The sequence below is a fragment of the Peromyscus eremicus genome, chromosome 12, assembly GCF_949786415.1.
Source record: "Peromyscus eremicus chromosome 12, PerEre_H2_v1, whole genome shotgun sequence".
NCBI classification, from domain to species: Eukaryota; Metazoa; Chordata; class Mammalia; order Rodentia; family Cricetidae; genus Peromyscus; species Peromyscus eremicus.
Genome location: NC_081428.1, coordinates 6,043,303 through 6,059,221, shown reverse-complemented (window position 1 = coordinate 6,059,221; position 15,919 = coordinate 6,043,303). Strand labels below are relative to the sequence as shown.

General features: G+C 48.3%; 1 protein-coding gene and 1 long non-coding RNA gene across 2 annotated transcripts in view; one reads left to right on the top strand and one right to left on the bottom strand.

Annotated features, from left to right (window-relative positions):
• Positions 1-1,048: 1,048 nt before the first annotated feature.
• The window catches only part of Clic6 (chloride intracellular channel 6), a 44,918-nt gene continuing 30,047 nt past the window's right edge, over positions 1,049-15,919 (top strand). Inside the window, exon 1 of the mRNA XM_059277306.1 lies at positions 1,049-2,161. Within this exon, the coding sequence (XP_059133289.1) occupies positions 1,049-2,161 (1,113 nt within the window). The remainder of the gene's footprint in view (positions 2,162-15,919) is intronic.
• On the bottom strand, positions 8,612-12,628 carry LOC131922498 (uncharacterized). Its single transcript, XR_009382295.1, has 2 exons — positions 12,568-12,628; positions 8,612-9,107 (listed from the first exon to the last, which is right to left on the bottom strand). It is a non-coding gene; the product is annotated as an uncharacterized LOC131922498 (long non-coding RNA).

Genomic DNA, 15,919 nt, shown 5'->3' with positions numbered 1-15,919 from the left:
TTCCGTGGAATAGTTTTGAGAAGAACTGGTGGTTTTCCTTTTAAACCATAACTCCCTTCTCTTTATGGGGAGGTTCTCTGATGGATGATCCTGGGAGATTGCTAGCCCAGAGAATTCCGTAACGCTTCCGTCTTTCACATTCTGAATTTTCTTTCCCCACCTTCAGCTCCAAACAAACCCCTTACCACAAAACTGAGGCCCAACCACTGGTCATTAGTTAGAAAAGCAGAGTCCGAGGATGCAGATTCTTAGCGTCTTCGGAGGAAGTAGAGACATAAAGTGAGGAAGTCTTTCCCCTGGTAAGAGCTCAGCTGGCCCCCTTTGCTCCCTCCCACAAGCTTCTGGAACCCACAGACATGGGGAGTCAGCAGGCTCACGTCCCTGATCCCTCCCTTTAGGGTTTATACTTTCGCTGTAGAACCAGAGATACAGGTAGGTCTATTCCACTCAGGACCAGAGGAACTCAAGTCTCCTCCATGATGAGGTAAGGTGAGGTAAGGTGAGAATTAGGTACTGACGTATGTGATTGTGATTTAAATAGCGCTGAAACTTGAAGCTGTTCCAGAAAAAAACGCCAAAGTGGCCAGTAAACTCAGTCTTTTCATTAAAATCCACAAAAGCCACAGAAAGGCTATCATTGGCTAGATTCCCAGGCCACCCAAACAGGCTGGGAGGTGGGGAACAAACTCCGCCCAAGCCCAAGGAGGGTAGAGTTGCCACTGAGGACTTCTGGTCAACTTCCGAAACCGCAGAGATCCAGGCCATTTCTTCCAAGGATTCAAGAGGCAAGCTGTGGTTCTTCAGCCTTACACCCTGGCCTTCGCATCAGGATTGGGGTCCGGGTGTGAATCTAGGAGACGCGCAAACGCTAGAGGAAGAACCCAAAGGTCTTAAGCCAGGGAAAAGGACATAGCTCTCGGGGCAGCGGCTGGATTTCACATCAAGTGAAACCTTTGCCTCCAGAGCCCGGAGTGGGGTATCCTCTCAGAGGGGGCTTCGCAGCCCCTACCCCTCACCCCTGAGCAGCTTCGAGGAAGGGTGTTTCACCATGGCTGAGGCCGAGGAGCCCAAGGAGGTCGTGGAGGTTGCTCCGGGTCCCCAGGGACAACCTGAAGGTGCGAGGATTGAGGGACTAGGAGAACCTGGGACTGCAGACCTGGAGGGGCGGGAGGCGAGCAAGGGAGCTGCAGAGGCGCCCAGGGACCAGGGGGCGGGCGCAGAGGCGACTGCCTCGGGGAAGGAAGAAGGAGGCTGTGGGCAGGACGGAGGGATCGGGGAAGCGCAGGCGCAGGACCCGCCGACTGGCCCGGGAACCGAGACTCCCAGCAGAGCACAGGGTGAAGCGGAGGCTGCAGAGCGCGACCCGGAGGGCGCCGGGGTCCTGCAGGGAGCAGAGGAGGAGGAGGAGCCGGGCGCCCAGCAGGTGCTAGAGCCGAGCCCCGGGCTAGGCGCGCAGGGTGAGGTCCCTGAGGTCCCTGGGGACGATCGCCAGGAGCCAGAGGACCCCACAACCTCAGAGGCGCGGAAAGAGTTAGAGTCTAGTCTGGAAGCGCAGGGAGGCAGTGCACCAGGGTCGCAGATCAATACAGAAGCCCAGGGACCTGCAGCGGACAGCATGGACACAGAAGCACCCGCAGGAGAGACATACGGGTCAGAGGGTGAGTCCCAGGGTGGAGGGGAAAGCAGCCCTCAGCCCCAGGCTGAGGCGACTGAGGTCGCAGCCGCAGAGATCGGAGGACACGACCCCGGGGAGCTGGCGGGAACTCCAGCCGCAGACGCCGCCGGGGAAGCGGGAGCCCTGGGGAAAGACGGGTCGGTAGAAGCAGCTACAGAGGAGGCGAGGGTAGACGACGGCGAGAATGGGAAGCAGGGCGGGTGCCAGGAAGAGACCGGGGAGGAGGAAGAGAGGCCAGAACCGGGGTTGGAGGGACGCTGTGAGGAGGGCATCAAGGAGAAGCCCTCCGACGGCAGCCCCGATGAAGAGGAGGCCAAATCCGCCGGGCACGCGGAGTCCCAGGCGGAGCTCAGCAACCACCTCGCTGAGGAGCCCAGCGCCCAGGGCGGAGAAGACTTAGAGCGAGTGAACGGCCGCAGGGAGAACGGCCCGGCATCCGAGGTGGAGGACCCAGGACAGGAGCACGACATCACCCTCTTTGTCAAGGTAAATCTCGCGTCCCCAGGCCCAGGAGTACACTGTCATTCTAATCTAGGCCGGCGGCGCAGAACCTAAACTGTGCACAAGCGCTTCCATCCACCAGCCGGAAGGGACCTCTAACGATGCTAGCTAGGGTTGTGGACACAACTCAGCGGTAGAGCATTTGCCTAGCATGTGTGAGGTGCCACTTTCCATCCCCAACACTGCAACAGTCTGCACCATGCGCCTGCAGTGAAAGGTCTGGGATTCAGGGGTTTGGGGGTGGAAGTGTCTGGAAGTCAGGTCTAAGGGTGCCACTAGTGACGCCCCACCGTCCCGCATCCTGAACCTCCTAACTGGCCCTTCTAGTCCCAAGGTTATTAAAGAATTAGGAAGAAAACAAAAGGTGAGACGCCTTGTTGGTCTTCAAAGGATTTCTGCCAAAGGAGCCTTTAATCCCCGAAGTGAAAAAAATGTGAGCAGGTAGGTTCAGTGGAAGAATTCTCAGACTTAACTCCCAGAGGCCCAGGGTTGCCCAACATTTTCAGTGGCAGAGCACATTATGTGTGTGTGTGTGGGGGGGGGCGTGGAAAGTCTCTTATGTGCTGTCTCGTTTATTGAATACTCTAAGATGGACTTGAACATCACTCTCTGTGTAGTATTCGAGCCTTTACTCAGGAAGAAAACCACGATTTCGTTTTTTGAAAGAGCCTGTAGACACACGAGGAGGAAGTTTTGAGTGTAAACAGGCATTTTTTTTTTAACAAGGCTTCAAAAAAATGGACAAAGTCCAGCAGTGGCTCACACCAAAAGCTTTGTTTAAAAAAAAAAAAAAAACAAACCAAACAACAAAAAACAAAGTTCTTTCTGGGACCTTTGGTCAGACCCCAGGAAGCTGGAGATAATAAGATGAAGAATGTGTTCCTTGTAGAACCCTAATCCTTCAGAAATACTTTCAAGCTTGTAGGAGCCACTTAGGTCTAAACCTCCTTGGCTGAGATTTTAATAAGTAAAAAGAAAAATGTTCCCAGGAGATCAACGTCAGGATTTAACCAAGTGTCTGGATGGCTGAGATCTGCAGTGTTTCTAGATAGTTAGGCTGTTTCCCATGCCCAGCACTGTTTTAAAGACCCAGGAGAGTGCAAAAAGTGATGGGGTCCAACATGTGAAGGCCCAGCCCCAGGCTGGTCCTATAGGGAATGGAGTGCAGGAGCTGGGTGATTACAGTCTGGGGGAAATTCTCCATTGTTCTGGTCACGTGGGTGTGTGATTCTAGCCAGCCTGCTTGGGTTGCAGTTACAAAGTGAACGGCAAAGAGGACTGGGTCCTCTACTTCACTGCTCGACCCTCTTTAATCTGGTATTGTAGAGCTTCAAGTAAACCCAACTTCCTGGCCCATGCATAAGCTATACACGCCCTGGTCTCCACCTTCTTTCTCTCTGGCCTTCCCTTAGCATGTGGGTCGTCACCAACGGCACTTCAATACCAGCTGTAGGAAAGTACTATGAACCAGGGGAGAACCATATTCCTGGTCCTCCCAGCCTTGAAAATGGCCACATACTTCTGCCAGAGTGGAGTCTCCCCACAATGGCCCTGACCTTGCCTCCACTTGGTTGTCAGCTGCACGCAGGAGACTCCCTGCGGTCCTCATGTCTTCTGTGCCCTTGGCCTCTTCCCTGGACAGACCAAATGTGTCATTACATCTCCAGTGCAGAGGCAGGTGTGGAAGTGACAAGGCTTTGGATGAGGAACTGGCCAGTGGGTCTGGATCGAATCCTGGCGCCACTTTCTTGATACTGGTTGTTTAATTTCACAACATTATGGTACCTAGCCTCGGAGGTTACCATGCAGTCTGGGGAACAGACCACCTAAAGCCCTTGGAGTTGTGCAAGGCTCTGCACTAGCATGGTGTCAGTGAGTGTGCTCACCGCCGCCTTTGCCCCTTCCCTCCAGCTTTCTTCGCTAGGGTGCATTCCGCTCCTGCCGTTTTCAAAGGGAAACCCCCTCTAGGTATTGAATTTTCATTTGCTGTGGATTAGAGTGTTATGAACACTCAAGCGATGTATCTTTGTGGGTATTGTGGTTGGTGTGGGCAAAGGTCAGGGTTGCACTGAAGGTGGGTGGGTGTACATAGGATATGGGTTGGCTGACTCCAGACTCCCTGTCTGTCTTTACTCTTCTTTAAGAAAACAAATAGGCCGGGCGGTGGTGGCGCACGCCTTTAATCCCAGCACTCGGGAGGCAGAGCCAGGCAGATCTCTGTGAGTTCGAGGCCAGCCTGGTCTACAGAGCAAGATCTAGGACAGGCACCAAAACTACACAGAGAAACCCTGTCTCAAAAAAAAAAAAAAAAAAGAAAGAAAGAAAGAAAAGAAATTGATCTCCAACAGTGAGGACAGATAGCTTCTGAGGGTCCCTTAAGACCTGCCTCATACTGATAAGGCACCTTGGTTTCTGCTGACCCTACTAATCATTCTCTCTGGAAAAACAAAGAAAGAACAAAGATACCCAAAAGAACAAAGACACCCAAAGGAAGGACAGCAGAGACCTTTGGTTCAGGATGTCTTCTAGATTGTCACATTGTATTGGGAAAAGGCTGAAACTAGGTCAGAATTACATTTTGTTACCAGCTCGGGCTTATCTAAGTTCTTCTGGGGCCTCCTTGCAGATGGACTCTGTAGTCCCCAGTGACAGGCTGACCAGCTTTGGCAGTGTGGAAAGGCACATGCTCATGGTGGTTCTCCCAGGCCCAGCTGACCTGTAGAGTTCCTGGAGATGCTCTTTGAAGTCTGGCATTCGGCTACAGCAGTATCCTTCCCAACACTGCACTTGGCCTGCATTCTGTCCACGACCTTTCCCTTTTACTGTTCTTCTTATTTTTCAACAAAGAAATGTATTAGTGATACTATTTTATATATTATATATAATTTTATTTAAATAGAATTGATTATAATATACACTAGAAGGGGTCTTAATGACATGGACTAATGATAACCGTAGCCTTACGTCAGCTAATGATTTTGGCCAACTGGTGGATTGTATTGCTCACCATTATAGGAGTTACCATGTTAATAACTTGTCATTTATTCTATGAATATACAAGGATGTATTCTTGTAAAGGAGCTATGGCCATGTGCATCATGTCAGGGCAGATTCCCTTGAGTTTTTGTGTATCAAATTAATAGCTAATCATTAGTTGTTAATCTTTTTTTTTCTTCCCTTAAAGAAGAGTTAACTAGGTCATCAAGTTATAGGGTGATCCCCAAATATATCTGGTAAGAGAGATGTTTTTCTTTTTCACTCAGGACTAGGAAAGAACTTCAGGAGAGCACATGCTGGGGGTAGGGTGGGGCAGCAATCGAGAATCTAAATACTCACAGTAGTTTAACCACCAAGGAAGGCTGATTCACAGCAGGCTTTCTTCAAACCCAGCGGGTGTTCTGTGAAGCAGGGTTAGGGATAGGGGAGTCTGAGATAAGGCCTTTCTGACAAATTTTACATGACGTAAAAATCCTCCATGTAAGTGAATGACCCTGGGCCAGAGTCTAAGCATTCTCAGGTTGTGTTTTCCACAACTCACATTCAACTAGAACACACAGGTATAACTGAGCCTGTGGGTTTGTCTGGATCATCAGATCTGGATTTAAGGAAAAAAAAAAGTGAAATGAAATCTGATGAAAATAAAGTAAAACTCGAGGAAGATGTAGCTTCTGGGTATGTGGTCGGAAGTGCGAAAAAATAAATAAGCTAATTAAAAGGCTGCCACGCGAGGCAACACTACATGGCTGGTCAGGACTATGCCAGGACCTGCTTCTTAAAGACTGCTGGTCAACCAGTAGGCTGTTGCTCCCTGTGAACATTGGGCAGAGAACATGTTGAGACCTGTTCTGTGGAGCTTGGTCTCTAGGGAACCTCCAGGGGAGATGTTATTTTCTCAACAGTGTGAGTATTGTGTGTTCTGAAGGGAAATGAGCAACACAGCACCCCCACAACTTCAGTCTTCTCACTCAGGGTTTTCTGATTTTCTTCTAAAACTGCTTTGAAATTGACAGTGTGGCTTAGCAGTGTGGTTTTGCTACTCTCGTACAACTGGACACACTGCGGTGGGTGGAGGAGATGGGTAGCCACACCCCTCACTAATCTGAGTGAGGTGGGGCCTTCTGGATTCGACCCTCCACCCTGGCCCTGCAATGGGCTCCTCATTCAGTCCCTCATTCGGTGAGGGTAGGCGAGTGCTCAGGTTTTCATGGTTTCAAGGTGACTAACAGTGAGAAGCAAGGTCTATACACAATCCTAGGTGCCCACAATCCCTGCCCGGTGTCCCTTGGAAGAAGAATAAGGCTGTATTCCCTCTGAGGACATCTTGGCTGCAGGGCTATGGACGCTGGGACTTGGGGTTCCGGCATCTGTTTTTCTGCCCTGCCCTGTGCACACTGCTCCTGTCGCTGAGCCTTATGGGAGCAGTGGTGTCTCTTGCCCTTCAGCACAAGCCCCTCCTCCTCGCTTGAGGTCTCCTGGGGCCCAGATTTCACACAGCCAGCCTTCCTCCATGAGGCATGCTCAGCTGCTCTACCTCGGGGAGCATCTGAAACAATCAAGACACAATGCACTAGATCCTTTAAGTGTCTCACCCTTGCATTTTAGATACATAGATGTGACCTAAGAATTGAAGGCCCCTGTAAAAGCCCAGATTCTGGTCCGTGATTGGGGGTCAGGTGTTATGCAGGGTTTCAGGATAGTCTGTTAACTCAGGATACACAAAGTACTGTATTTGGACACTGGGTTAGCATCAGAGAGCACATTGGTGTATGTTTTAGATGTTATAAACAAAAGACCTGAAGTTACCATAACAGGATACTGGATGCTGTGTTATTTATAAAGCGTAGATGTTCATTTGGTTCATGGTTCTGGAGGATGGGATCAGGAGCATGGTATTTGTTTCTGCATGGCTGTGTCATGACATGTCAGAGGTGTCACTGGATGGGACAACAGGTCTAGCTAAGGTCTCTTTCTGCTTTACCAATGTTGTCATGAGTACCTCACCCTCACGACCTCATAACCCTAACCATCACCTAAAGTTCCCACCCCCAAATATACCAACATGCGAATCTGGAGACCAAATTTCAGCACTCAAACTTTGGGGGTCACATTGATACTGGAGCAAAAAAGCAAGACCAAGAAGGCTCTTTCCAAGCTTATGATGGTGCACGGAGGACGGATACTCAGCAGGGCTGTATGCTGTGCAGATGGAACAGCTCTGCTGGCCTGGAAGCTGATGTGAAAGACCCAAGAGTTTTTGCTTTCCTCTCCCGGCTCTCAGCGCATCATGCAGCACAGGATGACACGCAGTGGATGCTGGCGTGAGGGGAAGGAGGCTTGAGGATGGTGGGTGAGGTGCAGGCGTGCAGAGTACCAGGACCTGAAGACACAGCTGTCCCTACTACAGAGCTACCTATTTAGTTATATTTGGCGAGACACCATCATTTGCTCTTCTGCTCCACAGATAACAGGAGCCCTGATAATCTCCAGCACAAACCCTTCAAGGTTTTCTAAAGTGGCTGGCCTAGATTGGAGCAGCTGCATCTGGCCAGCAAGCCCGTGGTGACTGATGTTGAGAAGGCACCAGGAGGCACGTGCTCGGGGCCTCACTTGCAGTTCCAAGGGGCAAAACCAGCTTCCTTTTCTTCTTATACGAGGAATAGGATGGAGCAGTGGGCAGTGCCAGCAAGAGCAGGGCCTGACGCTCTGCCACCCTTCTCCCTTTGCTGTGGGAAGACGGCCTCTTCCACCTGCATCAGACCTTCAGAGAGGTCTCAGCCTTCTCCTCAGGCCCACTCCTTATTCCTTTGACCTGGAAGTGGATTTCCCCTGTGTCCCATTGGCTAGAGTTGACTAATGGCCCCTTCTCCTCCAGCCCTTTCCCAGGCACAGGGTGGTGAGGCGGCAAGTTGGTTCAGTATCTGCACATCTGAAACCTAAGACTAGCTATTCACTTCTACGTGGTAAAAAGTATGGAAAGAAGAGTATTTTCGGACCATGAGAAGAGGCGAATTGAGGTTTCATCAGAACCCATAAAGGGTTTCAGAGCCAGCTGTGATTGTCCCCAAATGACCTGTTTACGACTGCTTTTACTCAGTGACATCAGAGTTGAGCAGTTGTGACGGAGACTCTGTATAACTCAAAGTCTAAAGCATTTGCTGTTGGGTCCCTTAAGAAAATGTTTGCTGGCCTGCAGGCAGACATGTTTCCATCTGCACAAAGCTGGGGTTTGGTTCAGATGGAGAAAAGGAACCAGACTGTGGAGAATAAAGGACCCCCAGGTTCTACCAGAGTGAGCAGGACATATATAGGACACTAAGCATCGTAGGTAGTGTTAGAAATGCATTTTCTGTACAAAGTCCATAGTTTTGATTTCAATAAGGCCAAAATAAAACACAGATTAAACATGTTCATATGCAAATCACAACAGGAGGTGTGTGTAGTTTACGTGGCTCTTCTGTGAAATGTGCTCTACATTTTTTTTTGAAATGATAAAAATTAGCAAAAGGAAAAACATGAACATAAAACATAATATAATGAAAAGAGAGTCTTCTTCCATCTCTGGGTATGAGCTTTCCAGACTTTCTCCCTAGAGATAACCATTAAAGTTCTTTCCAGAGACATCTGTGCATACCAAACGTGTATGCAAATCCCCTCAGTGGATTGGTTATTATTTGCTTTGTAAAGTTATGCCAAGACTTAGAATCCTTGAGCTTCAAACAATGACGTTCAGAATTACTCGGGCACAGGAATTTTGGAGCAGCTTAGATGTGTTGTAGTCAGGATACTGGCTAGCGAGGAAGGATTGAAGGAAGCAGAGAACCTCCTTCTAAGATGGCTGACTCACTTGCTTCCTGGTGGGAGGTTCAGCTCTTCACCACGTGGGACACCGTGGTGCTGTGTTCTTGTCTTCCAGCCTGCCCTGTGGCTGTCCCTAGAACAGGAATCCAAGGGAAATCAGAGATAAAGCCATAATGCCCTCTATGGTTTCATTTCAAAGGTTACACAGTGTCGTGGCTGAGGCTGTAGCTCAGCTAGTGGACTATCTGCCTGGCATGCTCAAAGCCCCGGGTTTGATCCCTAGCACCACATAAATTGGATCTGGGAGGTGGAGGCAGAGAATAGAAGTTCAAAGTCATCCTTCACTATATACCAAGCATGAGTCCCGCTGGCTGCATACAAGATGCTGTCTCAAAAACGAAAAGTAGCCGGGCGGTGGTGGCGCACGCCTTTAATCCCAGCACTCGGGAGGCAGAGCCAGGCAGATCTCTGTGAGTTCGAGGCCAGCCTGGACTACCAAGTGAGTTCCAGGAAAGGTGCAAAGCTACACAGAGAAAACCCTGTCTTGAAAAACCAAAAAAAAAAAAAAAAAAAAAAAAAAAAAAAAAAAAAAAAACCCAAAAAAACCAAAAAATGAAAAGTATGACATCTATGTTGTTTTGCTCATCAGACTAGAGTTACCAAGCCCATCCTTCAGAGAGTGGTGCCAAGCATCACCTTTTAAAGGGAAAGTCAAAGAATTTGTGGACACATGTTACAAACACCAATTCTAGTTCTATTGTCTCTTACAGAAACAGGGCAGCAGAAATACATTGCTGGCTTTGTTTCAATATGTCAACGTTTTCTTAGAAACCGTCCTTTATGCTTGTTAAAAACGTCTTCGTAGTCTCATGGTGGGTGTTCTCTATGATCAATCCTTCACGCATATGTAGGTGTTTTTCTCTCTTGATACACTAACCAGCACTGCACTGAACGTCTTTCCAGTCAGGCAACAATACCCGGAAGTTAAGTTGTTAGTCATTGCTGGGAGAAATGGTGTGCATGCCTAGAATGTGATAACCTTTGCTAATTTTCCTCCTCAAAGATGAGTTATGTGAAGTTCCTCTGACATCCCGTCGGTACTCAACTTTCCCCACAGCCTTCCCCACTCCGGTCGTTATGAAACGCTTTGAGTCCTAAAGGTGGAAAATGATGGTGTTGTCATTGAAGTCAGGTTTCTGTTTATGATGCAGCTGGGGGAGGCTGAATCTCCCGCCTCCTGCTTCCTGTGGCTGATTGTGTAGGTCCTTTGTCTGATTTTCAAACAGGCTTTGGTCTTATTCTTTTGTCCTGGAGGAATCGTTGTCTGTCTTCCTATGTGCTCCGCTTACTTTCATAGGAATGTGTGGAGTGTGGACAGGGGTGACCTGATCTCACGGTCATTTCTTGTTATCGGATACTTGGGAATCAGTGTAGGCTACTCCGGCCTGGACATCTTTCATTTCATTTGCTGCAGTATTTAAGTGCTCTTTGGTTCGTTATACTCTGTAACTTTTTAAATGCCTGGGGGTTCCCTCTTCCACCCTTGATTTCTCCATTTGGTTCTAATTAGCAGGAATATTGGACAAGCAGAGGGGTGGGACTGGGGTGATACCCGGAGCCACCCTGCCGAGTGCTTGGTGCTTATGCTTTGCTCTCTTTTTTGGGACACGGGATCCAGCAGCCCAGCAGGGAGAAGTTTACTGCGCATCTTTACCAGTGTCCTGGGCCTTGTCTCTGGCAGGACCCCTATTGCATCTCAAGCCACAGTAGGATGAGGGGAGGAGATAAGGGGTCAGAGCAGGGCGACCGTTGTTCCCATCCCCGAGTTGAGGCACACACAGTGCTCTGATGTGAATCTGGAGTAATGGTCAAGGTACTGGCTACATCACAGCCATCAAGGGTGTTGGAGCTTCCTGAAACAAAGGCGTGCTTGGTCTGGATATGTGGAAAATTAACACTTTTTCTGGTGCCTTTGGTGTCAGGACCTTGGAGGCCAGTTCAAAGAAACCTGGGAAGATGCGATCTTCCCCCAACTTTGTTTTCTTTGTTTGAGCTCCAAGCTGAAGGCCTTCTATTCTGTTCCCATGAATAATCAGACTGGATGAAGTTTTAGGTTGCACTCAATGGCTTCTCAGCAATCATTTAATTCTCCAAACAGAATACAACACTTAAGAAAGCTCAAAGGAGGCAGCAATCAGATCTGAGGGGCCAGTCTTTGTTCACTGACATTTTAACCAACATATTACGACTCTGAGTTGTAAGCGGTAGCCATGATGGAAGATGTGCTGCAGATCGTCGGGGCTGCTAAGGTGAGTGCTGTGTATGTAGCTCTTCCCGTCACTGGATGTGAGAACACAACTCCACTGCTCTTAGACATTGCTCTGGTGTGTTCAAGTTAGTCAAGGGCTGAGTCTGTGGACTCTTGTAGTGTGGTGGATTAAATATGACTCATTACCTGCCTTTTTCTTTTCGGCTACCAACCAGCTCCCAAATCACGACACAGAGACTTATTAGTTTTGAATGCTCGGCCTAGCTTGGGCTCGTTTCTGGCTAGTTCTTTTAACTTAGATTAACCTGTTCTCTTTATCTACCTCTTGCTTTAGACTTTTTACCTCTAAAGGCTTTTTACTTTCTTTCCTTCTGTATCTTACTATCACTGCTTCTCGCGTCTGGCTGGCTGGCTGGCGGCTGCCTGGCTCCTGCCCCCGGGTGTTTCCCTCATTTTCTCCCTTTTTCTTCTTCTCTCATTCTTTTTCTACAGAGTCTAGATTTCTCTGACTTTTTCTCTCTGCCCACCAGCCCTGCCTATCCTTTCTCTGCCTAGCTATTGGCTGTTCAGCTTTTTATTAGACCAATCAGGTGCCTTAGGCAGCAACACATATTTTCATAGTTAAACAAACGCAGTATAAAGAAATGTAACACATCCTTGCCTAGTTAAATATTCCACAACATGACTCTGTATTCCGTGATATGCTGGCCACTGAGAAGTAGGATTTGGTTTACCTCCCTCCAAATCTGATTGGACCCTTTTAACCCACATGGTGACTGGTAGAATATGATACCTACAATGCTGTCGTTGGTGGTCCAGGTCCAGCCTGGGTGTTTTGTTTTTGTTTTTGTTTTTTGGCTTCTTTAAGGAATTGAAACAGATGCTCAAACAGATTGCAAAAGTTGCCATGAAACTATTACAGTGGACCACATGAGTGAGGGTACGCAAGGGCCATGATTATTGTTGGGGCTTCCTTTTCTGGGGTTCAAGAGGATCAAGAGTTTGGTTGCTAAGGGGTGTATCATGGGCGGCCCTCTATTTTGGTAGAAGATCTTAGAGTACGTAAACCTTTGCCCACTGTCCCTTCCCATGATGCATCTGATGTCCATACTCTGCACATCCAACTATGCATAAGCATAAGATAAATAAACATGAGGCAAATAGGAGATTCTCCTAAAAGTTTGCTCAGATAACACAGTTTGTCTTATATTCACACCAGTCTAGGCCGGATTGGCCCAGTGTCTGCAGTTCCCATGATTGTTTTAGGATGTTTTGAATAGAAATGGGGCATTATCAAGGAGCTGCCAAGGGGGGAGCAACTTACTTTCATTGTGAAAATCAGATATACATGTAGCTCAGTGCAGGTGCAGATCAGTTCAGGTGGGGCCCCAGGTTGCTAAGGGGTTGCTAGGCACATTGTTCACAGAGAGGTATGTGCATTATGTGCAGGTAAGGGTCTAAGGCTTCCAGATGCATTATGAGGAGGTGGATGTGTGCATAGCCCAAGCCAAGTGTAGCCCCAGGTTGCTGCCCCCATATCTGCTTATCTCAGGGCTAGCTGTTTTTTTACTGTTGAAAGTTGCGTCACTTCTGCCCACCCGCTGGTACTCCTGAGGTCACTACACTGGAGAGGCCCCCTTCAGGCAGTCCATTTGATGGTCCCAGCTGAACTCAGCCTTACAGCTGCATCCACGGGGCACTGAACACCCGTGTGAAGCTACGTCATCTTTCCCACCAGTCATCCGTGCACCAGTTGACCACTGAGGGACTGTGTCAATGCCTGGTTGGGTGTAAACGTCACTTGGACAGCTGTGTCTAAACGACCTCACAGGGCTAGTGAGAAGACCCAGAGAGTAAAAAAGCACTTGCTGTGCGAAGCTGGAAACCGGAGCTGGATGTCTGGATCCCACCAGGCGGCAGGAGAGAACTCCCGAGGAACTGTCTCCAGATTTCCGCATGCATGTGTGCAGTGCATACACAAGTACTATTTCTAAACTATCAGGAGATACAGCAAAAACAATCACTTTAGACTCCTAATTCTAGGATACTTCGTCACGTGGCAATTGGTGATGGGTACGTGAAAGCTCATGTCTTGTGTAGGCTGGTCAAATATGAGCAGATAAGGAGGTCGGGCCCAGATGGGAGGGCTGGAATGGGCAGGGGCAGTGGTGGGGTGGTGTGCAGAGGGGGTGGCTCCCTGTCACAGTCAGCCTTTCTATTTGGTTTCTGCATATTTTCCCGTTGGAGTCAGTCTAGGGATTGAAACACCCTGTCACTCAAGAACTTATAGCAGAGGGTGTGTAACAGCAGGCTGCATTATTAAGCAGGCTTTCAGAACAAGGTGTTCCTTTGTTGAAATAATTCCTTGTGAGAATTTTACAAGGAAATAAGCTTTTCATCTCCATGTAAAAGCTCTGGCTGGTATTGGTCCATATTATTAACTAAGGATTAAAAATAGCCCTGCATTTTCCGAGCTTAATTCATGTAAGGAAAAAAAAATGTCAAGGGACATTTTATTTGTTCACTTACTTTTCATGGCTTGGCTTTACTTGCTGTGACAAGGAACACCAGCATCACTAAGCATTTGGGAGCCGAAAGCTATGTGGTTAGGCAATTAAGCTATGTGGGTCAACTCCTTGATCTCGCTAATAATAAATTAATTGTTACAACAGTTGACAAGAATAAATACCATACACAGTTTAGAGTACGTTTAGGATTAGGGGGTTGTTTGAAAAGGTAACGTCTGGGTCTCATAGTCTTGAAGTCTAAAGTGTGTTTAGGAGTGGAGTAGTGTTTGTGGAACCAGTTCTGAGTTAAATGAGGAGGGGTCTTTTGTCTTAATAGGAGCAGAATGTCTGAGTAACCTGCAGACACATTTGACCAATAGTGAACAGATGATGCACCTGGCTCCCTACAGGGCTGGTTCACTGTGCAGACTTTTATTTGAGGGGAAAAAACAAACAAACAAAAAAAACTACACTTTTTTTTTTTCTAAAATAAACCTTGCTTACTTAGGACACTTTCCCCCTTTATGGTCTTAAGAGAAGTATGACCCATAATCTTTGTGTCACGGTATCGTCAAACGAAACAGTCCATAATATTTGTGCAGTGGGATCGTCAAAGAGGACAGTGAACAATACCGAGGGTGTGGGGTGAACTTGAGGCCACAACGGCCTTTCCTTCCCTCCTCCTCGGGTGGCAGGTACCTGTCCATCCAGCTATTAGCTTCCTCTGCAAGGAGCCTCATTTCTGCCTGGGTTTGGTTGTTTGTTGCCGTCCTAGCCAGAGCAGACAAGGGACAGAGGGACACAGAGCCTTAGTGAGGGTTCCATCTACCCCGCCTCTCTAAAGAAGCCAGAGACGTTCCAAGGTGTCTGCAGGCTTCTTTCTGTGCCATGCCCCCCTTCTCAACTTCAGGGTGGCCTGCTTGGGTCACCCCAGGAGCTCCATCCTGTTCCTGACTGAGGAGGAGCTAAGATGGTGGAAGGTGCTGGTGCAGACTGTGGAGGAAGGTGGAGACGGTGCTGAGCCACACAAAGCTATGGTAGAGGGGACCCGGATGGAGAGGAGGAGCCTTGGTGGGGGGCTCTCAGCAGTAAGGCTGTGGAACGGCTTGCTCTCAGTCTGGATGAGACTCACAAGTAGGAATTCTAGGACTTGATCTGATAAATCACATTCTGAGGTCTGATGCCAGCATCTCCCCAGAGCCCCGAATTGGTTTCATGGTCCCTGTTAAGGTGTTCTTGTCCCCTCCAGCAATGGTGAGTTTAGTTGGTGAATGTAGACAGTATGTATAAGTTGTTTCTTTGGACCTTGTCAAAGAAGATAATTCTCTACAGCGTTGTCTCCATGAAAAAAGTCAATACATGGGTTCTACTCATTCCACTCATATTGGATTATAGATCCTCTGCTAATGCTTGTCTCCTAAGAGGCATCCATGGATACGTCTGCATGAGAGTTTAAGCCTGAAGTCCCGATTTTCAGCACTCTAAGCTACGGAGCACCATACTTGGGTGATTAGCTTTTGGATTTGTTAACTATTAATAAAACCCTTGCTGCCTGCACCAATAGTGTCTCAATAAGCAAATGAGAAAAATGATAAACCTTCCTGTCACTATTCAGTTCATTCACAAGGACAAGTTCGTAGACTGTATTTGGCTGTGTTTCTCCAACATTCTCCACCATGGATGGGAGCTCCAGGAGTTCTCAAGGGGACCAGAAACCCGGTCAGGAAAAGAGGAAAGCGAGTTAAATTCCAGAAGCTGTTGCTCTTCTGAGTGGGCTTGCCCTCTCTCTAGAAGTTGATGCTCATCTGAGTGGGCTTGCCCTCTTTCCGGAAGCTGATGCTCTTCTGAGTGGGCTTGCCCTCTCTTCCGGTGCTGCTGTCACTGTCCCCTTGACCTTGAAGATTCGCTGCTGCACTGATAGTGCCAGTGTCTCCGTCCAGAGCCCTCAGAGGCTGGGAAAAGGCACTGAATGGCCGGAACTAGAGTTACAGACCCTTGTGAACCTCCATGTTGGTGCTGGGAACTGAACTCTGGTCCTCTGGGAGAGCAGCAAGTGCTCTTAAACACTGAGTCATCCCTTCATCCTCTAAAGCTTTATTTTTAAAAATAACGTGTATTTTTAAAATAATGTGCGTCCAAGGGAAGCTTTGCCTTCGCTCTTGTCCCCAA